General features: G+C 46.7%; 1 protein-coding gene across 11 annotated transcripts in view; it reads right to left on the reverse strand.

Moving 5' to 3' along the window:
• LOC110490927 (phospholipid-transporting ATPase IB) overlaps positions 1–24503 on the reverse strand; it is a 98868-nt gene that overhangs the window by 35502 nt on the left and 38863 nt on the right. For 9 of the 11 annotated variants that reach the window (XM_036943828.2, XM_036943827.2, XM_090199368.1 and 6 more), the window contains 3 exons: positions 23629–23767; positions 23317–23381; positions 9132–9304 (listed from right to left, as the gene is read on the reverse strand). In XM_036943828.2, coding sequence (XP_036799723.2) covers positions 9132–9304; positions 23317–23381; positions 23629–23767 — 377 coding nt within the window. Of the gene's footprint in view, positions 1–9131; positions 9305–23316; positions 23382–23628; positions 23768–23860; positions 24234–24503 lie in introns of those variants that run through there. The other 2 variants (XM_090199373.1, XM_090199374.1) reach the window with 2 other exon arrangements.

Genomic DNA, 24503 nt, shown 5'->3' on the forward strand with positions numbered 1-24503 from the left:
CAGACCTTGTGGATCTGCTGCCATATGTTTGGGCTTCCTGTTTAACAAAAATACTGAGTGGAGGGGGAGCCAGGCCATTTAGGATCTTGAATATAAGACATGCGTCGGTGTATTGCACAAGATTCTCCCAACTCAGGAGCTCATGCTTTCTGAGGATGTAACAGTGATGATGGCTATTGGGCTTCCTATCAAGCACTTTGAGAGCCTGTTTGTAGACAGACTGAATAGGTCTTAATGTTGTACACCAAGCTTGGGCCCAACTAGTCAAGCAGTGTGTTAAGTGGGGGAGTATCATAGATTTGAAGTACAGTTTTGCTACTTCTGTAGTCAAACAATTTCACATAAATCGGAAATTAGCTAGGTTGAATTTGAGAAGGCAGATCATTAATGTACAGGCTGAACAGGAGGCGCCCCAGTATTGACCCTTGGGGCACTCCCACATCATAGCTAAGAGTGGGCAACAGCTCATTGCTCACTCTGACACACTGAGTTCTGCCTTCAAGGTATGATTTCATCCATCTCAAGTCATCAGGGGAAAAGTTGAACTTGGACAATTTTGTGATGAGAATCTCATGGTTAACAGTATCAAAAGCCTTCCTTAGGTCCAGAAACACAGCCCCAACAATGCCCCCTTTGTCCATCTTGGACTTCACATTTTCCAGAAGAAAGCAGTTGACCGTTTCTGTGGAGTGTTTCGCTCTGAAGCCAAACTGCATGGAGTGTAATGTGAAGGGGCTGTTGTTGAGGTGGGCAATCAGTTGTTCTGCTACACACTTTTCAACAACCTTTGACACCACAGGTAGTATACTAATGGGCCTGTAGTTACTCACGTCAGCAGGGTCGCCTGATTTAAAGATTTTAAACCCTTGGAAACACCCCGAGACCAATAGATGTGTTGGTGACCTTAGTAATGGGGCCAATGAGTGACTCTTTGTAGTTTTTACGCAAAGTCCAGCCCAAACACATATTTGGCTTTATAGTTCTTCAGTGAGCTAATCAGCTTGTTTATCTCTGACTCAGAAACCTCCTTAATGATGAAGAAAGGTTGAGTGTAATTCACTGGCTCTGAGCCCAGGAAACCAGTGGAGGGGTTCTGTGTTAGGACCTTGACAGAGTCAACAAAGTACGAATTGAAGGCTGTTGATATTTCGACCGCATCCTGTGTTAGGTTGTTATTCACCATGATTTCTAGTCTTTTTGCAGTGTTACTATGGTCTTTCCCTGTTCACTTTTTTAGATTCTCCCAGATCAGTTTAGAATTTCCCTTTGCTTCACCAATTATGTTAATAAAAAAGTTTGCCTTGGCATGTCTGATTTCTTTCATCACCTTATTTCTCAACATGGTGAACCTACGTCTTGTCATGCTCTAATTTGGATCTTAGGGCTATTTTTAGAGCATAATCTCGTTCTTTCATCAATTTCCAGATTTCTCCATTTAGCCAAGGAAGAGTGCTCTTTTGGCCAGGTTTGGATTTGGTTTTCTTTAGGAAGCCATTTATTGTAGTCTGGATTGTGGATAGAAAAACCTGACTATCAGCTTCCAATTTGTATAGGACAAGAGATCATTCCAGTTAATTCCCTTAATTACCTTTTCAAAATGATTTAATTGACTCTTAGGTATTCTGAGCTGATCAGGCTTGCTACCAGTAGAGATGTTAAACCTGTTCTTGGAAAGCTTTCTGGCTATGAGTGTCAGATTATGATCAGACAGCCCAGTAACCATATTGAATGATTTAGTCACTCTCTCTGGTTTATTACTGAACACCAGGTCAATCTGTGTTTTAGAGCAACAAGTCACCCTGGTTGGTCCTTTAACTAGCTGTGTAAGGTCAAAGGTTTTCTTACAAGACTTGTCTTCATAATTAGTGTTAAAATCTCCCATTAAGATGACCTATTCCCAAAGTCACATTCCCTAAGCATGTTATTAAACTGATCAAAAAACAGACTTTTGGTGGAAGGTGGCCTATACATTCCAATAAGGGTAAAAGACATTTGGGGAGACAGTAACGTTTCACGCTGTGAAATTCCCTAGTCCCTTTCCCCTGGGCTCCTCATCTCATTGTCTATGTGGAGACAGAACCGGTTTAAGAGACAGACAGGGTTACAGGTTAAGAGGGTGAGTACCTCAATCAGCTATCATAATGACTGAACTGCTACATAAATCAATTAGTGGGAAGCGGTTCCCCTAAACCAGGCTTTCCCAAACTCGGTCCTGGACTCCCCCTGGGTGCACATTTAGAAAACCTCCCCTAAACCACTGATACAGGGGCCAAGATATTTCTATCCACGTAATGGTTCAGGTTAGGAGCTGGAGAAGTCACATCTAATCCTAGATATTTGGTTAAGGCAAACTTTTACCTTGGGAATTGGCTCTAAATGGAAGCAATTTTGGTTATTTTAAGCCCGGCAGTGATTCATGGTTTCCTGCTACCTGATGGAAACCACTAAACAAAAAGCTCATGGAGTTTGTGTGTGAAGTCTTACTGTTGCTCTGCCAACTCTTCCTGCATCGCCTTTCATTTGTTCTTTCTGTCTTCAACTCAACTTCAACCCACTTGTCTTTTTAGCTCTCGCTTTCCATTTCCAATAATTATCATCTTTATGCGTTTTGGAATTGATGTTGTTGTTAGTTCTCGCTCTCAATTCAACGGGGATTTATTAGCATGGTCTCTTTCAATTAAGATGGGTTTTATTAGCATGGGAAACATGTTTACATTGCCAAAGCAAGTGAAATAATAAACAATAAACAAAGAATGTCAACAAAAACATTTGAAAATCTACAGTAAACATTGCACTCATACAGGTTTCAAAGGGATTAAAACATTTCAAATGTTATATTATCAGCCATGTGTTTTAACAATATGCAAATAGTTGTAGTAGGAATAATAGGGGAAGATGAGGAAACAGATAAATATGGGAGGTATTTACAATGTTTTGTTGCCCGTTTACAATGTTTGGTTGCCCGTTTCTCATGGTAACGGGCCACAAACCTTGCTGCTGTGATTGCACATCGCGGTATTTCACCAACAGATATGGGAGTTTGTCAATGTTTGATTTGTTTTCAAATTCCTTGTGGGTCTGTGTGATCTGTGGGAAATATGTCGCTCTCTCTCGGTCTCTCTCAATTAAATTTAAGGGCATATTCGGCATGGGAAACATATGCTAACATTGCCAAATCAAGTGAAGTAGATAAACAAAAGTGAAATAAACATAAAAAATGTAACAGTTTACATTACACCCACAAAAGGTCCAAAAAGAATAAAGAAATTTCAAATATCATATTATGTGCAAATAGTTAAAGTACAGAAGTGAAAATAAATAAACATAAATATGGGTTGTATTTACAATGGTGTTTGTTCTTCACTGGTTGACCTTTTCTTGTGGCAACAGATCACAAATCTTGCTGCTGTGATGGCACACTGTGGTATTTCACCCAACAGATATGGGAGTTTATCAAAATTGGGTTTGTTTTCGTTGTGGGTCTGTGTGATCTGAGGGAAATATGTGTCTCTAATATGGTCATACAGGAGGTTAGGAAGTGCAGCTCAGTTTCCACCTCATTTTGTGGGCAGTGTGCACATAGACCTGGCTCTCAAGAGAAGACAGGCTTTCTACGACAATAGTAAGGCTATGCTCAACAGCAAGGCTATGCTCACCAAGTCTGTACATTGTCAAAGCTTTCCTTAAGTTTGGGTCAGTCACAGTGGTCAGGTATTCTGCCACTGTATACTCTCTGTTTAGGGCCAAACAGCATTCTATTTTGCTCAGTTTTTTTGTTAACTCTTTCCAATATGTCAAGTAATTATCTCTTTGTTTCCTCATAATTTATTTGGGTCTAATTGTGTTGCTGTTCTGGGGCTCTGTGGGGTCTGTTTGTGAACAGAGCCCCAGGACCAGCTTGCTTAGGGGACTCTTCTCCAGGTTCATTTCTCTGTAGGCGATGGCTTTGTTATGGAAGGTTTGGGAATCGCTTCCTTTAAGGTTGTTGTAGAATTTAACAGCTCTTTTCTGGATTTTGATAATTAGCGGGTATCGGCCTAATTCTGCTCTGCATGCATTATTTGGTGTTTTAAGTTATACACAGAGGATATTTTTGCAGAATTCTGCATGTAGAGTCTCAATTTGGTGTTTGTCCCATTTGTGAATTCTTGGTTGGTGAGCGGACCCCAGACCTCACAACCATAAAGGGCAATGGGTTTTATAACTGATTCAAGTATTTTTAGCCAGATGCTAATTGGTATGTTACATTTTATGTTCCTTTAGATGGCATAGAAGGCCCTTCTTGCCTTGTCTCTCAGATTGTTCACAGCTTTGTGGAAGTTACCTGTTGAGCTGATGTTTAGACCGAGGTATGTATAGTTTTGTGTGCTCTAGGGAAACGGTGTCTAGATGGAATTTGTATTTGTGGTCCGGGTGACTGGACATTTTTTGGAGCACCATTATTTTTGTCTTACTGAGATTTACTGTCAGGGCCCAGGACTGACAGAATCTGTTCAGAAGATCTAGGTGCTGCTGTAGGCCCTCCTAAGTTGAGGACAGAAGCACCAGATCATCAGCAAACAGTAGACATTTGACTTCAGATTCTAGTAGGATGAGGCCAGGTGCTGCAGACTGCTCTACTGCCCTCACCAATTTGTTGATATATATGTTGAAGAGGGTGGGGCTTAAGCTGCATTCCTGTCTCACCCCATGGGCCTGTGGAAAGAAATGTGTTTTTTCCCCAATTATAATGTCGTATGTTTTTCCCCAAACACTACTTTCCATCCATCTGAATAGCAGACCCTCATGTGCCATATTGAGTCAAAATCTTTTTTGAAATCAACAAAGTATGAGAAGACTGCCTTTGTTTTGGTTTGTTTGTTTGTCAAGTAGGGTGTACAGGGTGAATACGAGGTCTGTCATATGGTATTTAGGTAAAAAGCAATTTTGACATTTGCTCAGTACATTGTCTTCATTGAGGAAATGTAAGAGTCTGCTGTTAATGATAATGCAGAGGATTTTCCCACGGTTGCTGTTGACGCATATCCCACGGTAGGTATTGGCGTCAAATTTGTCGCCAATTTTGTGGATTGGGGTGATCAGGCCTCGGGAAGATGCCAGAGCTGAGGATGATGTTAAAGAGTTTAATAACTCTACATGTTGTTTGTTTGTTTTCCAATTTCCCCAGAAGTGGTTAGAGTCTATGGATTCTTCAATTACATTGAGCTGATTTCTGACATGCTGTTCCTTCTTTTTCCGTAGTATATTTCTGTATTGTTTTAGTGATTCACCATAGTGAAGGCGTAGACTCAGGTTTTCTGGGTCTCTATGTTTTTGGTTGGACAGGTTTCTCAATTTCTTTCTTAGGTTTTTACATTCTTCATCAAACCACTTGTCATTGTTGTTCATTTTATTCGGTTTTCTGACATTTTTAGCTTTGATAGGGAAGCTGAGAGGTCAAATATACTGTTTAGGTTTTCTACTGCCAGGTTTACACCTTCACTATTACAATGTAACGTTTTGTCCATCAAGATGTCTAAAAGGGATTGCATTTGTTGTTGCCGAATTGGTTTTTGGTAGGTTTCCACACTACTTTCCTTCCATCTATAGCAGTTCTTAATATTATTCAGTTCCTTTGGCTTCGATGCCTCATGATTGAGTATTGCTCTGTTCAAGTAGACTGATTTTGCTGTGATCTGATAGTTGTGTCAGTGGGCTGACTGTGAACGCTCTGAGAGACTCTGGGTTGAGGTCAGTGATAAAGTAGTCTACAGTACTACTGACAAGAGATGAGCTGTAGGTGTACCTACTGTAGGAGTCCCCTCAAAGCCTACCATTGACTATGTACATACCCAGCGTCCGACAGAGCTGCAGGAGTTGTGACCAGTTTTTGTTGGTTATGTTGTCATAGTTGTGCCTAGGGGAGCATATGGGGGAGGGAGTGCTGTCACCTCCAGGCAGGTGTTTGTCCCCCAGTCTGCTGAGGGTGTCAGGTTCTTGTCTGGTTCTGGCATTTAGGTCGCCACAGACTAGTACATGTCCCTGGGCCTGGAAATGATTCATTTAGGTCGCCACAGACTAGTACATGTCCCTGGGCCTGGAAATGAATACATTTAGGTCACCACAGACTAGTACATGTCCCTGGGCCTGGAAATGATTCATTTAGGTCGCCACAGACTAGTACATGTCCCTGGGCCTGGAAATGAATACATTTAGGTCACCACAGACTAGTACATGTCCCTGGGCCTGGAAATTATTCATTTAGGTCGCCACAGACTAGTACATGTCCCTGGGCCTGGAAATGATTCATTTCCCCCTCCAGGATGGAGAAGCTGTCTTAATTAAAGTGTGTGGGGGGGGCGGGGGAATATAGGTAGCACACAGATATAGGTCTCTCTCTCTCTTCTCTCTCGCTGATAAATGATAACCCAGTGGAGATGATACAACAGCCATAACATACACACAAAACAGCAGGAGAGGATCACAGCCACCTCTACCATGAGAGGGCCGGGGGGAGCAGGAAGAAAACAGAGGAACAAAAAGAGGGGGAGGGAGGAATGGAGCTATTTTGTAAGGCCTTGGAGACCCCAGTCCGGATATGGCTTTTATGCTAGGGAGAGTCGATTACTTCCCTCCTCACACACACACACACACAACTGTCACAGCAGTTTGACGTGGAAACATGACTAAAAAAGGGAATGTAAATATTCTAGGAGACTTTGAGAGTACATTGTATGAATGAAGGGACAGATGGAGGCAGTATAAATTATATATATATATATATATATATATATACATACACACACACACACAGTTGAAGTCGGACGTTTGCATACACCTTAGCCAAATACATTTAAAACTCAGTTTTTCACAATTTCTGACATTAAACCTAGTAAAAATTCCCTGTCTTAAGTCAGTTAGGATCACCAATTTATTGTAAGAATGTGAAAATGTCAGAATAATAGTAGAGAGAATGATTTATTTCAGCTTTAATTTCTTTCACATTCCCAGTGGGTCAGAAGTTTACATACACTCAATTAGTATTTGGTAGCATTGCCTTTAAATTGTTTAACTTGGGTCAAATGTTTTGGGTAGCCTTCAACAAGCTTCCCACAATAAGTTGGGTTCATTTTGGCCCTTTCCTCCTGACAGAGCTGGTGTAACTGAGTCAGGTTTGTAGGCCTCCTTGCTCGCACACGCTTTTTCAGTTCTGCCCACACATTTTTGATAGGATTAAGGTCAGGGCTTTGTGATGGCCACTTCAATACCTTGACTTTGTCGTCCTTAAGCCATTTTGCCACAACTTTGGAAGTATGCTTGGGGTCATTGTCCATTTGGAAGACCCATTTGCAACCAAGCTTTAACTTCCTGACTGATGTCTTGAGATGTGTCTTCAATATTCAATATATCCACATAATTTCCCTGCTTCATGATGTCATCTATTTTGTGAAGTGCACCACTCCCTCCTGCAGCAAAGCATCCCCACAACATGATGCTGCCACCCCTGTGCTTCACGGTTGGGATTGTGTTCTTCGGCTTGCAAGCCTCCCCCTTTTTGTTCCAAACATAACGATGGTCATTATGGCCAAACAGTTCTATTTTTGTTTCATCAGACCAGAGGTCATTTCTCCAAAAAGTACGATCTTTGTCCCCATGTGCAGTTGCAAACCATAGTCTGGCTTTTTTATGGTGGTTTTGGAGCAGTGGCTTCTTCCTTGCTGAACGGCCTTTCAGGTTATGTCGATATAGGACTCGTTTTACTGTGGATATGGATACTTTTGTACCCGTTTCTTCCAGCATCTTCACAAGGTCCTTTGCTGTTGTTCTGGGATTCATTTGCACTTTTCGCACCAAAGTATGTTCATCTCTAGGAGACAGAACGCGTCTCCTTCCTGAGCGGTATGACGGCTGCATGGTCCCATTGTGTTTATACTTGCATACTATTGTTTGTACAGATGAACGTGGTACCTTCAGGCGTTTTGGAAATTGCTCCCAAGGATGAACCAGACTTGTGGAGGTCTACAATTGTTTTTGGCTGATTTATTTTGATTTTCCCACGATTTCAAGCAAAGAGGCACTGAGTTTGAAGGTAGGACTTGAAATACATCCGCAGGTACACCTCCAATTGACTCAAATGATGTTAATTAGCCTTAGAATCAGAAGCTTCTAAAGCCATGACATCATTTTCTGGAATTTTCCAAGCTGTTTAAAGGCACAGTCAAATTCTGGAATTGTGATACGGTGAATTATAAGTGAAATAATCTGTCTGTAAACAAATGTTGGAAAAATTACTTGTGTCATTGCCAAAGTAGATGTCCTAACCGACTTGCCAAAACTATAGTTTGTTAACAAGACATTTGTCGAGTGGTTGAAAAACGACTTAATGGACTCCAACCTAAATGTACGTTAACTTCCCACTTCAACTGTGTGTGTGTGTGTGTGTGTGTGTGTGTGTGTGTGGTGGGATAATAGCAGTAAGTGAGTCATGACTTTGACATTTCCATGTGGTGCGGTGTATTCCATTAACCACTGAGATCCATGCCAAGATTTTATGATCTACAGTCATTTACTAACACTATTAAAAAACAACCAGATCCTTTAGTCAGCACCAAGCCCAAAACACACCCCCCAGCCCAAAACACACCCCCAAAGCCCAAAACACCCCCCCCCCCCAAGCCCAAGCCACACACCCCCAAACCCAAAACACACCCCCCCAAGCCCAACCCCCCCCCAAGCCCAAAACACACCCCCCAGGCCCAAAACACACCCCCCAGGCCCAAAACACACCCCCCAAGCCACATACCCCCGCCAGCCCAAAACACACCCCCCCCCCAAGCCCAAAACACACACCCGATGCCCAAAACACACACCCCCAAGCCCAAAACACACACCCCCAAGCCCAAAACACACACCCCCAAGCCCAAAACACACCCCCCCCAAGCCCAAAACACACCCCCCCCAAGCCCAAAACACACACCCCCCAAGCCCAAACCCCCCCCCCCCCCAAGCCCAAAACACCCCCCCCCCCCCCCAAGCCCAAACCCCCCCCCCCCCCCCCCCCCCAAGCCCAAAACACACCCCCCCCAAGCCCAAAACACACACCCCCCCAGAGCAGATGCAGAATAGGATGTGTGTGCGAGTGTGTCTCTTACCTGCAGCAGATGACGGCCTTGCAGGACAGGGCGAGGTCTAGGAAGGCTTGGCGGAGCTCGAAGGACAGGGCGTATTTCAGGGTCTGTCCATCGATGATCAGAGCCAACTCATTCTCCTTCCCCAGAGAGTCACCCAGAGACATACAGTGAGCTGTCAGGGTGGCACGTGTTGCCTGGGGAGGGCAAGAGAAAGAGGGGATTCAACACACACACACACACACACACACACACACACACACACACACACGGTATATATTCTTCATCTACAGGTTTTAAGCAGAAATGGAGATGCAAAAGTATACAATCGAAAATAAACACACACACTTCTTACACGTACATGAACAGGCTGGAGAGAGTGAGACAGTAGTGTGGACCAAGAGGAGAAAGAGAGACACTAGAGGGACAAAGGAGAGAGTGAGACACTAGAGGGACAAAGAGAGAGTGAGACAGTAGAGGGACAAAGAGGAGAGAGTGAGACACTAGAGGGACAAAGAGGAGAGAGTGAGACACTAGAGGGACAAAGAGAGAGTGAGACAGTAGAGGGACAAAGAGAGAGTGAGACAATAGAGGGACAAAGAGGAGAGAGTGAGACAGTAGAGGGACAAAGAGGAGAGAGTGAGACAGTAGAGGGACAAAGAGGAGAGAGTGAGACACTAGAGGGACAAAGAGGAGAGAGTGAGACACTAGAGGGACAAAGAGGAGAGAGTGAGACAATAGAGGGACAAAGAGGAGAGAGTGAGACAGTAGAGGGACAAAGAGGAGAGAGTGAGACAGTAGAGGGACAAAGAGAGAGTGAGACAGTAGAGGGACAAAGAGAGAGTGAGACAGTAGAGGGACAAGGAGAGAGTAAGACAGTAGAGGGACAAAGAGAGAGTGAGACAGTAGAGAGACAAAGAGGAGAGAGTGAGACAGTAGAGGGACAAAGAGGAGAGAGTGAGACAGTAGAGGGACAAAGAGGAGAGAGTGAGACACTAGAGGGACAAAGAGAGAGTAAGACACTAGAGGGACAAAGAGAGTGAGACAATAGAGGGACAAAGAGGAGAGAGTGAGACAGTAGAGGGACAAAGAGGAGAGAGTGAGACAGTAGAGGGACAGAGAGAGTGAGACAGTAGAGGGACAAAGAGGAGAGAGTGAGACAATAGAGGGACAAAGAGAGAGTGAGACAGTAGAGGGACAAAGAGAGAGTGAGACAGTAGAGGGACAAAGAGGAGAGAGTGAGACAGTAGAGGGACAAAGAGGAGAGAGTGAGACAGTAGAGGGACAAAGATAGCCCAACATTGTGAAAGGATTGAGTGAAGCAGGGAGAAGGAGATATCCATATCTTAATAATGAGGTTGCTGCTCGGGGCAATATGAACCTCTATACATAAGTAGCAACACAATCTGTGAAACACACTGATACCCAGGCACAAATCACACACACACACACACACACACACACACACACACACACACACACACCATGCGTGCAGCCCTGGTTGTGTTTGTTGGATCTGTTTATTGGGCTTTAGTTTGGGGCAGTTTTGAAGGAGTTGTTGATAATAAAGGAACAGACTAATAGAGAAAACAAACATCCCATTGCCTCTAATGAGAACCATGTGGCCAGGCAGACACACACCACCACACAGCCCACACACACTTCCAGGAGAACACACACACACGATACATACTTAATCCATACACAAACACTTTTATAGAACATGTATACACTGTACATTCAAACTGTAAACAGACACTTTCACGTCAGATAGACAGACATTGATCATCCTAATATTTCTAAATTCCATTCTTTTACTTTTTAGATTCATGTGTTATTGTTGTGTATTGTTAGATACTACGGCACTGTAGGAGCCAGGAACACAAGCATTTCACTACACCCATAATAACATCTGATTTGAATACAGACTTTATGGATTCAATGAACCAACAGAGAAGACAGGATTATTTCTAGTCAGATGACCCCAGTTCATCCCTGTGATCTGAACTGATTTGACCCCTCTTTCAACTGACCAGAGTGGGAGAAACTACACACTAATCACACACACACACACACTCCCTTTCTTTCGCCCAGACCAACATTCTTTTTGCCCCCTGCTTCCCTCCAAAATGTATACACGCACATGCAAGCACACACACTCCAAAACTGATCCAGCAACATGCTGTCACTCCTCTCTCTTGAAAAAATCTCCTCTCTTGTTCTCTCAGTCTTGGACTTTGTGTTTCTCTTCTAGTCCAGAATTCGTGTTTGCATTTACCTTCTCCCAAACAAGGGGAGAGTAAAACAAAGAGAATGAAAGGATATTACCGGTTGTCATAGTTCTGCAAATCAAAGTCCCTGTGTGTGTGTGACTGTGTGAGAACGTGAGCGTGTGCTTGTGTTTGTGTTTAGGGACACAGTCAGATAAAGTCCTATCCATCTGCCCCAGCGGAACCTTGTGCCTGTTGTCATGATTACTTCATCTAACACCCACACTGTTATCATGAGGTAGTTTGGTGTAGAGGGGCCGGCACACTGTTATTACGAGGTAGTTTGGTGTAGAGGGGTCGTCACACTGTTATTACGAGGTAGTTTGGTGTAGAGGGGTCGTCACACTGTTATTACGAGGTAGTTTGGTGTAGAGGGGTCGTCACACTGTTATTACGAGGTAGTTTGGTGTAGAGGGGTCGTCACACTGTTATTACGAGGTAGTTTGGTGTAGAGGGGCCGGCACACTGTTATTACGAGGTAGTTTGGTGTAGAGGGGTCGTCACACTGTTATCATGAGGTAGTTTGTTGTAGAGAGGCCGGCACACTGTTATTACGAGGTAGTTTGGTGTAGAGGGGTCGTCACACTGTTATCATGAGGTAGTTTGTTGTAGAGGGGCCGGCACACTGTTATCATGAGGTAGTTTGTTGTAGAGGGGCCGACACACTGTTATCATGAGGTAGTTTGTCGTAGAGGGCCGGCACACTGTTATCATGAGGTAGTTTGTCGTAGAGGGGCCGGCACACTGTTATCATGAGGTAGTTTGGTGTAGAGGGGCCGACACACTGTTATCATGAGGTAGTTTGTTGTAGAGGGGCCGGCACACTGTTATCATGAGGTAGTTTGTTGTAGAGGGGCCGACACACTGTTATCATGAGGTAGTTTGTTGTAGAGGGGCCGACACACTGTTATCATGAGGTAGTTTGTTGTAGAGGGGTCGTCACACTGTTATTACGAGGTAGGCCGACACAAAATCATGAGATATTACAGCCTACCTACATCATCACAATTACACTCCCCAAGCAATAGCCAACACACTGTGCTTCTCACACACACACACACAGAGTCCAACTGGAAGCAAACAGTGTAATGGCCTAACACGTTGGTGCTAATAACCCACAGCTACTTGTCACAGCAGAGAGACAAGCACACACACTAGCTAACAGATCGGAAACTAACATATTAACTGATTAAAAATCATTGTCAAACAGTCATTAGTAAACTGTAAATCATCATACATCATTGCTTTATGTAACTTTTAACACCCCGTATCTTTCTTAATGTAAAACTAACCATTTGGATCGTCCTGCACATCTACAGTTAAGAGATACTGTAGACTGTAAAATGACTGGCATCTCTGACGTCACTGGATGAATTCCTCTCATATAACTCCCTATGTTTGGGGGCAATCAAGTACTGTACATTTTCCCATGTCACCGGATGACAGATCTCTCAGTAAAGGCATTTTCAGTTCCAAACAAAATGTTATTTTTCATATGCATCTGCGCTGGGAACAGGCTTGAACAGAGATTCACACACACGCTGTTAACCTTTCTCTCAGGCTCTTGTGTGAAATCTTCTCAGGTTTATATTTAGAGCTGGGCAGAAAGGTTCAGATGGTGTGACATATCACAGATCACCTTCTCTCAGCGCGCGCACACACGCACACACGAGAGAATGAGGGAGTTGGGTACGGTAGTGAGGTGAGAGTAGAATGAGTAAGAGGGAGGTTGAGAGGGTGGAGAGGGGGGTATGTGAGGGGGAACGGGGTATGTCAGGGAGAGGGGGTATTGGTTAGTATGTTGGAGGGTGGTATGGTTAGTATGTGTGAGGGGGGTATATGAGGAGGGTATGGTTAGTATGTGGGAGGGGGGGTATGGTTAGTTTGTGGGAGAGGGGTATATGAGGCGGAGGGGGTATGTGAGGGAGAGGGGGGTGTCTGAGAGAGAGGGGGGGGTGTGAGGGAGAGGGGGGTATGGTTAGTATGTGGGAGGGGGGTATTTGAGGCGGATGGGGGTATGTGAGGGAGAGGGGGGTGTGGTTAGTATGTGTGAGGGGGGGTATGTGAGGGAGAGGGGGGTGTGTGAGGGAGAGGGGGGTATGGTTAGTATGTGTGAGGGGGGGTATGGTTAGTATGTGTGAGGGGGGGTACGGTTAGTATGTGTGAGGGGGGTATGGTTAGTATGTGTGAGGGGGGGTATGGTTAGTATGTGTGAGGGGGGGTATGGTTAGTATGTGTGAGGGGGGTATGGTTAGTATGTGTGAGGGGGGGTATGGTTAGTATGTGTGAGGGGGGGGTATGGTTAGTATGTGTGAGGGGGGTATGGTTAGTATGTGTGAGGGGGGGTATGGTTAGTATGTGTGAGGGGGGGTATGGTTAGTATGTGTGAGGGGGGTATGGTTAGTATGTGTGAGGGGGGGTATGGTTAGTATGTGTGAGGGGGGGTACGGTTAGTATGTGTGAGGGGGGTACGGTTAGTATGTGTGAGGGGGGGTATGGTTAGTATGTGTGAGGGGGGGTATGGTTAGTATGTGTGAGGGGGGGTATGGTTAGTATGTGTGAGGGGGGTATGGTTAGTATGTGTGAGGGGGGGTATGGTTAGTATGTGTGAGGGGGGGTATGGTTAGTATGTGTGAGGGGGGGTATGGTTAGTATGTGTGAGGGGGGTATGGTTAGTATGTGTGAGGGGGGTATGGTTAGTATGTGTGAGGGTGGTATGGTTAGTATGTGTGAGGGTGGTATGGTTAGTATGTGTGAGGGGGGTATGGTTAGTATGTGTGAGGGTGGTATGGTTAGTATGTGTGAGGGTGTTATGGTTAGTATGTGGGAGGGTGTTATGGTTAGTATGTGGGAGGGTGGTATGGTTAGTATGTGGGAGGGGGTTATGGTTAGTATGTGTGAGGGTGGTATGGTTAGTATGTGGGAGGGGGTTATGGTTAGTATGTGGGAGGGGGTTATGGTTAGTATGTGGGAGGGGGGTATGGTTAGTATGTGGGAGGGGGGTATGGTTAGTATGTGGGAGGGTGGTATGGTTAGTATGTGGGAGGGTGGTATGGTTAGTATGTGGGAGGGTGGTATGGTTAGTATGTGGGAGGGGGTTATGGTTAGTATGTGGGAGGGTGGTATGGTTAGTATGTGGGAGGGTGGTATGTTTAGTATGTGGGAGGGTGGTATGGTTGATAGTGGGAGGGTGGTATGGTTAGTATGTGGGAGGGTGGTATGGTTAGTATGTGTGAGGGTGGTATGGTTAGTATGTGGGAGGGGGGTATGGTTAGTATGTGGGAGGGGGGTATGGTTAGTATGTGGGAGGGTGGTATGGTTAGTATGTGGGAGGGTGGTATGGTTAGTATGTGGGAGGGTGGTATGGTTAGTATGTGGGAGGGGGTTATGGTTAGTATGTGGGAGGGGGGTATGGTTAGTATGTGGGAGGGTGGTATGGTTAGTATGTGGGAGGGTGGTATGGTTAGTATGTGGGAGGGTGGTATGGTTAGTATGTGGGAGGGGGTTATGGTTAGTATGTGGGAGGGTGGTATGGTTAGTATGTGGGAGGGTGGTATGGTTAGTATGTGGGAGGGGGTTATGGTTAGTATGTGGGAGGGTGTTATGGTTAGTATGTGGGAGGGTGTTATGGTTAGTATGTGGGAGGGGGTTATGGTTAGTATGTGGGAGGGGGTTATGGTTAGTATGTGGGAGGGGGTTATGGTTAGTATGTGGGAGGGGGTTATGGTTAGTATGTGGGAGGGTGGTATGGTTAGTATGTGGGAGGGTGGTATGGTTAGTATGTGGGAGGGGGTTATGGTTAGTATGTGGGAGGGGGTTATGGTTAGTATGTGGGAGGGTGGTATGGTTAGTATGTGGGAGGGTGGTATGGTTAGTATGTGGGAGGGGGTTATGGTTAGTATGTGGGAGGGGGTTATGGTTAGTATGTGGGAGGGGGTTATGGTTAGTATGTGGGAGGGTGGTATGGTTAGTATGTGGGAGGGTGGTATGGTTAGTATGTGGGAGGGTGGTATGGTTAGTATGTGGGAGGGGGTTATGGTTAGTATGTGGGAGGGGGTTATGGTTAGTATGTGGGAGGGTGGTATGGTTAGTATGTGGGAGGGGGTTATGGTTAGTATGTGGGAGGGTGGTATGGTTAGTATGTGGGAGGGTGGTATGGTTAGTATGTGGGAGGGGGTTATGGTTAGTATGTGGGAGGGTGGTATGGTTAGTATGTGGGAGGGTGGTATGGTTAGTATGTGGGAGGGTGGTATGGTTAGTATGTGGGAGGGTGGTATGGTTAGTATGTGGGAGGGTGGTATGGTTAGTATGTGTGAGGGTGGTATGGTTAGTATGTGGGAGGGTGGTATGGTTAGTATGTGGGAGGGGGGTATGGTTAGTATGTGGGAGGGTGGTATGGTTAGTATGTGGGAGGGTGGTATGGTTAGTATGTGGGAGGGTGGTATGGTTAGTATGTGGGAGGGTGGTATGGTTAGTATGTGGGAGGGTGGTATGGTTAGTATGTGGGAGGGTGGTATGGTTAGTATGTGGGAGGGTGGTATGGTTAGTATGTGGGAGGGTGGTATGGTTAGTATGTGGGAGGGTGGTATGGTTAGTATGTGGGAGGGTGGTATGGTTAGTATGTGGGAGGGTGGTATGGTTAGTATGTGGGAGGGTGGGTGAATGAGTCTGGAGCAGTGGAAATTAGTTCTCTGTTTCAGGCCCCTTAGTTCCAGTGAAGGGAAATCTTAACACTACAGCATACAATGACATTCTAGACAATTCTGTGCTTCCAACTTTGTGGCAACAGTTTGGGGAAGGCCCTTTCCTGTTTCAGCATGACAATGCCCCTGTGCACTAAGCCAGGTCCATACAGAGATGGTTTGTCGAGATCGGTGTGGAATAACTTGACTGACGCTTGGCTCAACCCCATCAAACACCTTTGGGATGAATTGGAACGCTGAATGCGAGCCAGGCCAAATCGCCCAACATCAGCGCCCGACCTCACTAATGCTCGTGACTGAATGGAAGCAAGTCCCCGCAGCAATGTTCAAACATCGAGTGGGAAGCCTTTCCAGAAGAGTGGAGACTGTTATAGCAGCAAAGGGGGACCAACTCCATATTAATGCCCATGATTTTGGAATGAGATGTTCGATGAGCAGGTGTCCACATACTTTTGGCTATGTAGTGTGTGTGTGTGTGATGATTAATGAGCAGCACAGTGAAGAGGTTTGTGTTTGACTTGTAATGCGGGCGGTGTGACAGGACAGAGGGGGGTTGTGGGTAAGATTGATGAAATGTATATCCAACACTATGAGCCTGATCTGTAAAAGCCACCACCTCTACTGTAAAGACTGGTGTGTGTGTGTGATATATTTGATATAAAGGTGACAGATGGACATGTCACCGTGTAACCGTCACAGGTCGCCATGTTTACCCAGGAGGCATTGCTTAGAGGGTTTGTTTTGACAAAAGGGAGTGCCAAAAGGAGATCACATTACTCTCCTAACTCATCACCCTCAGATGGCTCTATATATCCCTCTCTCCAGTACCTCTCCCTCTATCCAGTGCCTCTAGCCACCTCTCCAGTACCTCTCTCCAGTACCTCTACCCCTCTCTCCAGTACCTCTCCCTCTATCCAGTGCCTCTAGCCACCTCTCCAGTACCTCTCTCCAGTACCTCTACCCCTCTCTCCAGTACCTCTACCCCTCTCTCCAGTACCTCTACCCCTCTCTCCAGTGCCTCTACCCCTCTCTCCAGTACCTCTACCCCTCTCTCCAGTACCTCTCCCTCTATCCAGTGCCTCTAGCCACCTCTCCAGTGCCTCTAGCCACCTCTCCAGTACCTCTCTCCAGTACCTCTACCCCTCTCTCCAGTACCTCTACCCCTCTCTCCAGTGCCTCTACCCCTCTCTCCAGTGCCTCTACCCCTCTCTCCAGTGCCTCTACCCCTCTCTCCAGTGCCTCTACCCCTCTCTCCAGTGCCTCTACCCCTCTCTCCAGTACCTCTACCCCTCTCTCCAGTACCTCTACCCCTCTCTCCAGTGCCTCTACCCCTCTCTCCAGTACCTCTACCCCTCTATCCAGTACCTCTCTCCAGTACCTCTACCCCTCTCTCCAGTACCTCTACCCCTCTCTCCAGTACCTCTACCCCTCTCTCCAGTACCTCTACCCCTCTCTCCAGTACCTCTACCCCTCTCTCCAGTGCCTCTACCCCTCTCTCCAGTGCCTCTACCCCTCTCTCCAGTGCCTCTACCCCTCTCTCCAGTACCTCTACCCCTCTCTCCAGTACCTCTACCCCTCTCTCCAGTGCCTCTACCCCTCTCTCCAGTGCCTCTACCCCTCTCTCCAGTGCCTCTACCCCTCTCTCCAGTACCTCTACCCCTCTCTCCAGTACCTCTACCCCTCTCTCCAGTGCCTCTACCCCTCTCTCCAGTGCCTCTACCCCTCTCTCCAGTGCCTCTACCCCTCTCTCCAGTACCTCTACCCCTCTCTCCAGTACCTCTACCCCTCTCTCCAGTACCTCTACCCCTCTCTCCAGTACCTCTACCCCCCTCTCCAGTACCTCTACCCCCCTCTCCAGTACCTCTACCCCCCTCTCCAGTACCTCTACCCCTCTCTCCAGTTCCCATCCCTCTTTCTCTCTCTTAATCTATTTAACTTTGTCTCTCCCTTTTACCTCCAGATGTTTATCTCGCACATCACACACACACACACACACACACACACACACCTCTTCCTGTGTACGGAGGGGTTGCTGACAGATGTATAGATAGCAGCATGAAGGAGACATGGAAAGGGGGAAGAAAAGAGGGGAGGGAGGGAGACATCCGCCTGACTACCAACCACAAGATCAACAGAGATGAGCCTCACCTCCGAAAAACTAAAGAAACAAACTGAAAGAAAGCGGGGGAAGGAGGAGAAGGAGTGGTAAACTAGGACAAGAGATACACTGCAATGGGCAACAGGTGTGGAATTATATTTTTATTATACATATATATTTGCTCCTGTTCTCCCTAACTCTAACAAACACAAACCCACCCACCTACAGATGTTACACACACACACACACACACACACACACACACACACACACACACAGTGGTGGCTCTAACCTGAACCTCAATCAGTTATTTTAAGTGTGAATTGAGATAAGTCTGTCTGCTTTCATCTGTGGTGACCTGTCCTCTCACCACACCTCTCTGGACCTGTCCTCTCACCACACCTCTCTGGACCTGTCCTCTCACCACACCTCTCTGGACCTGTCCTCTCACCACACCTCTCTGGACTTGTCCTCTCACCACACCTCTCTGGACCTGTCCTCTCACCACACCTCTCTGGACCTGTCCTCTCACCACACCTCTCTGGACCTGTCCTCTCACCACACCTCTCTGGACCTGTCTTCTCAACACACCTCTCTGGACCGGTCCCCTGGACCTGTCCTCTCACCACACCTCTCTGGACCTGTCCTCTCACCACACCTCTCTGGACCTGTCTTCTCAACACACCTCTCTGGACCTGTCTTCTCACCACACCTCTCTGGACCTGTCCTCTCACCACACCTCTCTGGACCTGTCCTCTCACCACACCTCTCTGGACCTGTCCTCTCACCACACCTCTCTGGACCTGTCCTCTCACCACACCTCTCTGGACTTGTCTTCTCACCACACCTCTCTGGACCTGTCTTCTCAACACACCTCTCTGGACCTGTCCTCTGGACCTGTCCTCTCACCACACCTCTCTGGACCTGTCTTCTCAACACACCTCTCTGGACCTGTCTTCTCACCACACCTCTCTGGACCTGTCCTCTGGACACTCAGTCCCACTCAACACACACAACAGAACAAGGTAAGGGCCCAATCATCCTTCACATTAAGCTACAAGAATGCATATTTTAATTAGTATATACTAAGTCAACAAAACAATATTTACAGTAGGAGGGATGAAATAAAGCCAACTGTTATTGGTTGAATTTCAGGGTGACAGGAATGTTACGTTGGAGTGGTCCCTTAACGTCAGTTAAGGTTTTAATTGAATAGACTCAGTCTGACTAATTACAGTGCTACTGAATGGTCTCATTGTCAAGAAAAGCATTTTACTGTAAACCGAACTCCCTTTCCCTCTCATTCTCTTATGGAAGTGTGTACTTTTCCCTAGCCACACACACACACTACCTACACACACTACCTACTCTCTCTACCTACCTACACACTCTCTCTCTACCTACCTACAAACTCTCTACCTACACACTCTCTCTCTCTACCTACACACTCTCTCTCTCTCTACCTACACACTCTCTCTCTCTCTACCTACACACTCTCTCTACCTACACACTCTCTCTCTCTCTACCTACACACTCTCTCTCTCTCTACCTACACAATCTCTCTCTCTCTACCTACACAATCTCTCTACCTACACACTCTCTCTACCTACACACTCTCTCTCTCTCTACCTACACACTCTCTCTCTCTCTACCTACACACTCTCTCTCTCTCTACCTACACACTCTCTCTACCTACACACTCTCTCTCTCTCTCTACCTACACAATCTCTCTACCTACACACTCTCTCTACCTACACACTCTCTCTACCTACACACTCTCTCTACCTACACACTCTCTCTCTCTCTACCTACACACTCTCTCTCTCTCTACCTACACACTCTCTCTACCTACACACTCTCTCTCTCTCTACCTACACAATCTCTCTCTCTCTACCTACACACTCTCTCTCTCTCTACCTACACAATCTCTCTCTCTCTACCTACACACTCTCTCTCTCTCTACCTACACAATCTCTCTCTACCTACACACTCTCTCTCTCTACCTACACACTACCTACACACACACACTACCTACACACACTCTCTCTCTACCTACACACTACCTACACACACACACTACCTACACACTCTACCTACACACACTCTACCTACACACACACACACACACACACTACCTACACACACACACAGTCTGAGACACAATGGAGTGTAGAGGCCGTAAACCTGTCTGCTATCTGCAGACTGTCTAACAGACAAATTAACTCCACTAAAGCAAGCAGACTGTGCCGCAGTGTCATACTTAAAAGTAAAGTAAAGATCCTAGCCTAGTGGTTAGAGACAGGTAGCCTCGTGGTTAGAGACAGGTAGCCTCGTGGTTAGAGACAGGTAGCCTAGTGGTTAGAGACAGGTAGCCTCGTGGTTAGAGACAGGTAGCCTCGTGGTTAGAGACAGGTAGCCTAGTGGTTAGAGACAGGTAGCCTAGTGGTTAGAGACAGGTAGCCTAGTGGTTAGAGACAGGTAGCCTAGTGGTTAGAGACAGGTAGCCTAGTGTTTAGAGACAGGTAGCCTCGTGGTTAGAGACAGGTAGCCTAGTGGTTAGAGACAGTTAGCCTCGTGGTTAGAGACAGGTAGCCTCGTGGTTAGAGACAGGTAGCCTCGTGGTTAGAGACAGGTAGCCTAGTGGTTAGAGACAGGTAGCCTAGTGGTTAGAGACAGGTAGCCTAGTGGTTAGAGACAGGTAGCCTAGTGGTTAGAGACAGGTAGCCTCGTGGTTAGAGACAGGTAGCCTCGTGGTTAGAGACAGGTAGCCTCGTGGTTAGAGACAGGTAGCCTCGTGGTTAGAGACAGGTAGCCTAGTGGTTAGAGACAGGTAGCCTCGTGGTTAGAGACAGGTAGCCTAGTGTTTAGAGACAGGTAGCCTCGTGGTTAGAGACAGGTAGCCTAGTGGTTAGAGACAGGTAGCCTAGTGTTTAGAGACAGGTAGCCTCGTGGTTAGAGACAGGTAGCCTAGTGGTTAGAGACAGGTAGCCTAGTGGTTAGAGCAGGTAGCCTCGTGGTTAGAGACAGGTAGCCTCGTGGTTAGAGACAGGTAGCCTAGTGGTTAGAGACAGGTAGCCTAGTGGTTAGAGACAGGTAGCCTAGTGGTTAGAGACAGGTAGCCTCGTGGTTAGAGACAGGTAGCCTAGTGGTTAGAGACAGGTAGCCTCGTGGTTAGAGACAGGTAGCCTCGTGGTTAGAGACAGGTAGCCTAGTGGTTAGAGACAGGTAGCCTCGTGGTTAGAGACAGGTAGCCTAGTGGTTAGAGACAGGTAGCCTCGTGGTTAGAGACAGGTAGCCTCGTGGTTAGAGACAGGTAGCCTCGTGGTTAGAGACAGGTAGCCTCGTGGTTAGAGACAGGTAGCCTCGTGGTTAGAGACAGGTAGCCTCGTGGTTAGAGACAGGTAGCCTCGTGGTTAGAGACAGGTAGCCTAGTGGTTAGAGACAGGTAGCCTAGTGGTTAGAGACAGGTAGCCTAGTGGTTAGAGACAGGTAGCCTAGTGGTTAGAGACAGGTAGCCTAGTGGTTAGAGACAGGTAGCCTAGTGGTTAGAGACAGGTAGCCTAGTGGTTAGAGACAGGTAGCCTCGTGGTTAGAGACAGGTAGCCTCGTGGTTAGAGACAGGTAGCCTCGTGGTTAGAGACAGGTAGCCTCGTGGTTAGAGACAGGTAGCCTAGTGGTTAGAGACAGGTAGCCTCGTGGTTAGAGACAGGTAGCCTCGTGGTTAGAGACAGGTAGCCTCGTGGTTAGAGACAGGTAGCCTCGTGGTTAGAGACAGGTAGCCTCGTGGTTAGAGACAGGTAGCCTCGTGGTTAGAGACAGGTAGCCTAGTGGTTAGAGACAGGTAGCCTAGTGGTTAGAGACAGGTAGCCTAGTGGTTAGAGACAGGTAGCCTAGTGGTTAGAGACAGGTAGCCTAGTGGTTAGAGACAGGTAGCCTCGTGGTTAGAGACAGGTAGCCTAGTGGTTAGAGACAGGTAGCCTAGTGGTTAGAGACAGGTAGCCTAGTGGTTAGAGACAGGTAGCCTAGTGGTTAGAGACAGGTAGCCTAGTGGTTAGAGACAGGTAGCCTAGTGTTTAGAGACAGGTAGCCTAGTGGTTAGAGCGTTGGACTAGTAACTGAATGGTTGCTGGATCGAATCCCCGAGCTGACAAGGTAAAAATCTGTTGTTCTGCCCCTGTTCTACCTACTGTTCCTAGGCTGTCATTGTTCTTAACTGACTTGCCTAGTTAAATAAAGGTCAAATGTAATAAAATATTACTTGCATAAAAGTCTAAAAGCATTTGGTTTTAAATATACTTAAGTATCAAAAGTCAAAATCATTTCAAATTGCTTTTAATTTTGCAAACCAGAGGGCACCATTTTCTAGTTTATGGAGAGCCAGGGTCACACTCCAACACTCAGACATCATTTAAAATCTAAACATGTGTGATTAGTGAGTCTGCCAGATCAGAGGCATGGGATGACCAGGGATGTTCTCCTGATAAGTGTGTGAATTAGACCATTTTCCTGTCCTGTTAAGTATTCAAAATATACTTTTGGGTGTCAGGGAAAATGTATGGAGTAAAAAGTACATTATTTTCTTAAGGAATGTACGAAAGTTAAAGTTGTAAAAAATATAAATAGTAAAGTAAAGATACCCTGAAAAACTACTTAAATGGTACTTTACTCCCCTGCTGAGACGGAGTGTGTGTTTATTCTCACGACAGTAATCCAACCACTTAGAATCAGCAGACTCTACATGAAAACAACATACATACTGACCCTCAACTCAACCAGCCTAAATCACAGGTTTAAATGGAATCTGACCAGAGCATACTGTGTTCTATAGAGTGTCTCCTATGCCAACGTGTTTGTGTGTCTGTTTGTGTGTGTGTGTGTGCGCGAGAGAGACCGGGATGAGAGGAGAGAAAGCGATACAGCAGTATGTGTCTTTCATCTCTTTCTCCAGGAAGACACCAGACACCTTAATTACCTCCACCTGTGAGCAGACAAAGAGACACACACACCAATCTCTACTCTGCCACACCCCGATTCCCACGGTAACACTCTAGAGCCCACACAGACCCAAAGAGGAGAGGGAGGAGGGAGTTGAAGATGAGGAAATGGCTGGGTGGAAGAGGTGAGGAAGATGTACTCACATCCAGTGAGTCCTCGTTGACGATGAGGAGGGACATGCCGTGGGTCACCAGACGACAGGAGTAGCCTGAGACAGAGAATACAATACCAGATACAGCACAGAAATAGACACACGTCTCTCTCTCTCTCTCTCCATGCCCCCCTCTCTCTCTCTCTCCATGCCCCTCTCTCTCTCTCTCTCCATGCCCCCCCCCTCTCTCTCCCTGCCCCCCCCCCCTCTCTCTCCCTGCCCCCCCCCCCCCTCCCTCTCTCCATGCCCCCCCCCCCCCCCCTCTCTCTCTCTCTCGCTCCATGCCCCCCTCTATCTCGCTCACCTATGTTGATGGCGGTCTCCTGTTTGTCTCCAGTGAGGACCCAGATCTTGATGTCGGCCTTCATCAGAGTAGCAATGGTCTCAGGGACCCCTGCCTGGAGACGGTCCTCTATAGCTGTGGCCCCCAACAACAACAGATCCTACAGAGAGAGAGAGGGGGGGGGGGGGGGGGTTGAAGAGACAGGCTGGGCAGCAGAAGCATTAGACAGGGTAACCAAGTTGAAGAGACAGGCTGGGCAGCAGAAGCATTAGACAGGGTAACCAAGTTGAAGAGACAGGCTGGGCAGCAGAAGCATTAGACAGGGTAACCAAGTTGAAGAGACAGGCTGGGCAGCAGAAGCATTAGACAGGGTAACCAAGTTGAAGAGACAGGCTGGGCAGCAGAAGCATTAGACAGGGTAACCAAGTTGAAGAGACAGGCTGGGCAGCAGAAGCATTAGACAGGGTAACCAAGTTGAAGAGACAGGCTGGGCAGCAGAAGCATTAGACAGGGTAACCAAGTTGAAGAGAGGCTGGGCAGCAGAAGCATTAGACAGGGTAACCAAGTTGAAGAGACAGGCTGGGCAGCAGAAGCATTAGACAGGGTAACCAAGTTGAAGAGACAGGCTGGGCAGCAGAAGCATTAGACAGGGTAAGAAGTGGTCTGTATCATGTGGGTCAAACAGCAGCGTGGGGAAAGTCTTATTGTTTCCCAAACATTTACTTTGAACTCTATTAAAACACGCAAATACAGTCATGTAGTCACCCATACACACCCACACACCAGTTTTAAGGGTCTCTTGGCAGACTGGTGAGGGTAATTATCTCTGTAGTCTTCCAGTCTACCGAAACCCTTTCCTCCCTTCTATCCCATTACCTTCCCCCTCCTCTCCTCTG

The sequence above is a fragment of the Oncorhynchus mykiss genome, chromosome 15 (assembly GCF_057628025.1).
Source record: "Oncorhynchus mykiss isolate SJ-2025 chromosome 15, ASM5762802v1, whole genome shotgun sequence".
Lineage (NCBI taxonomy): Eukaryota > Metazoa > Chordata > Actinopteri > Salmoniformes > Salmonidae > Oncorhynchus > Oncorhynchus mykiss.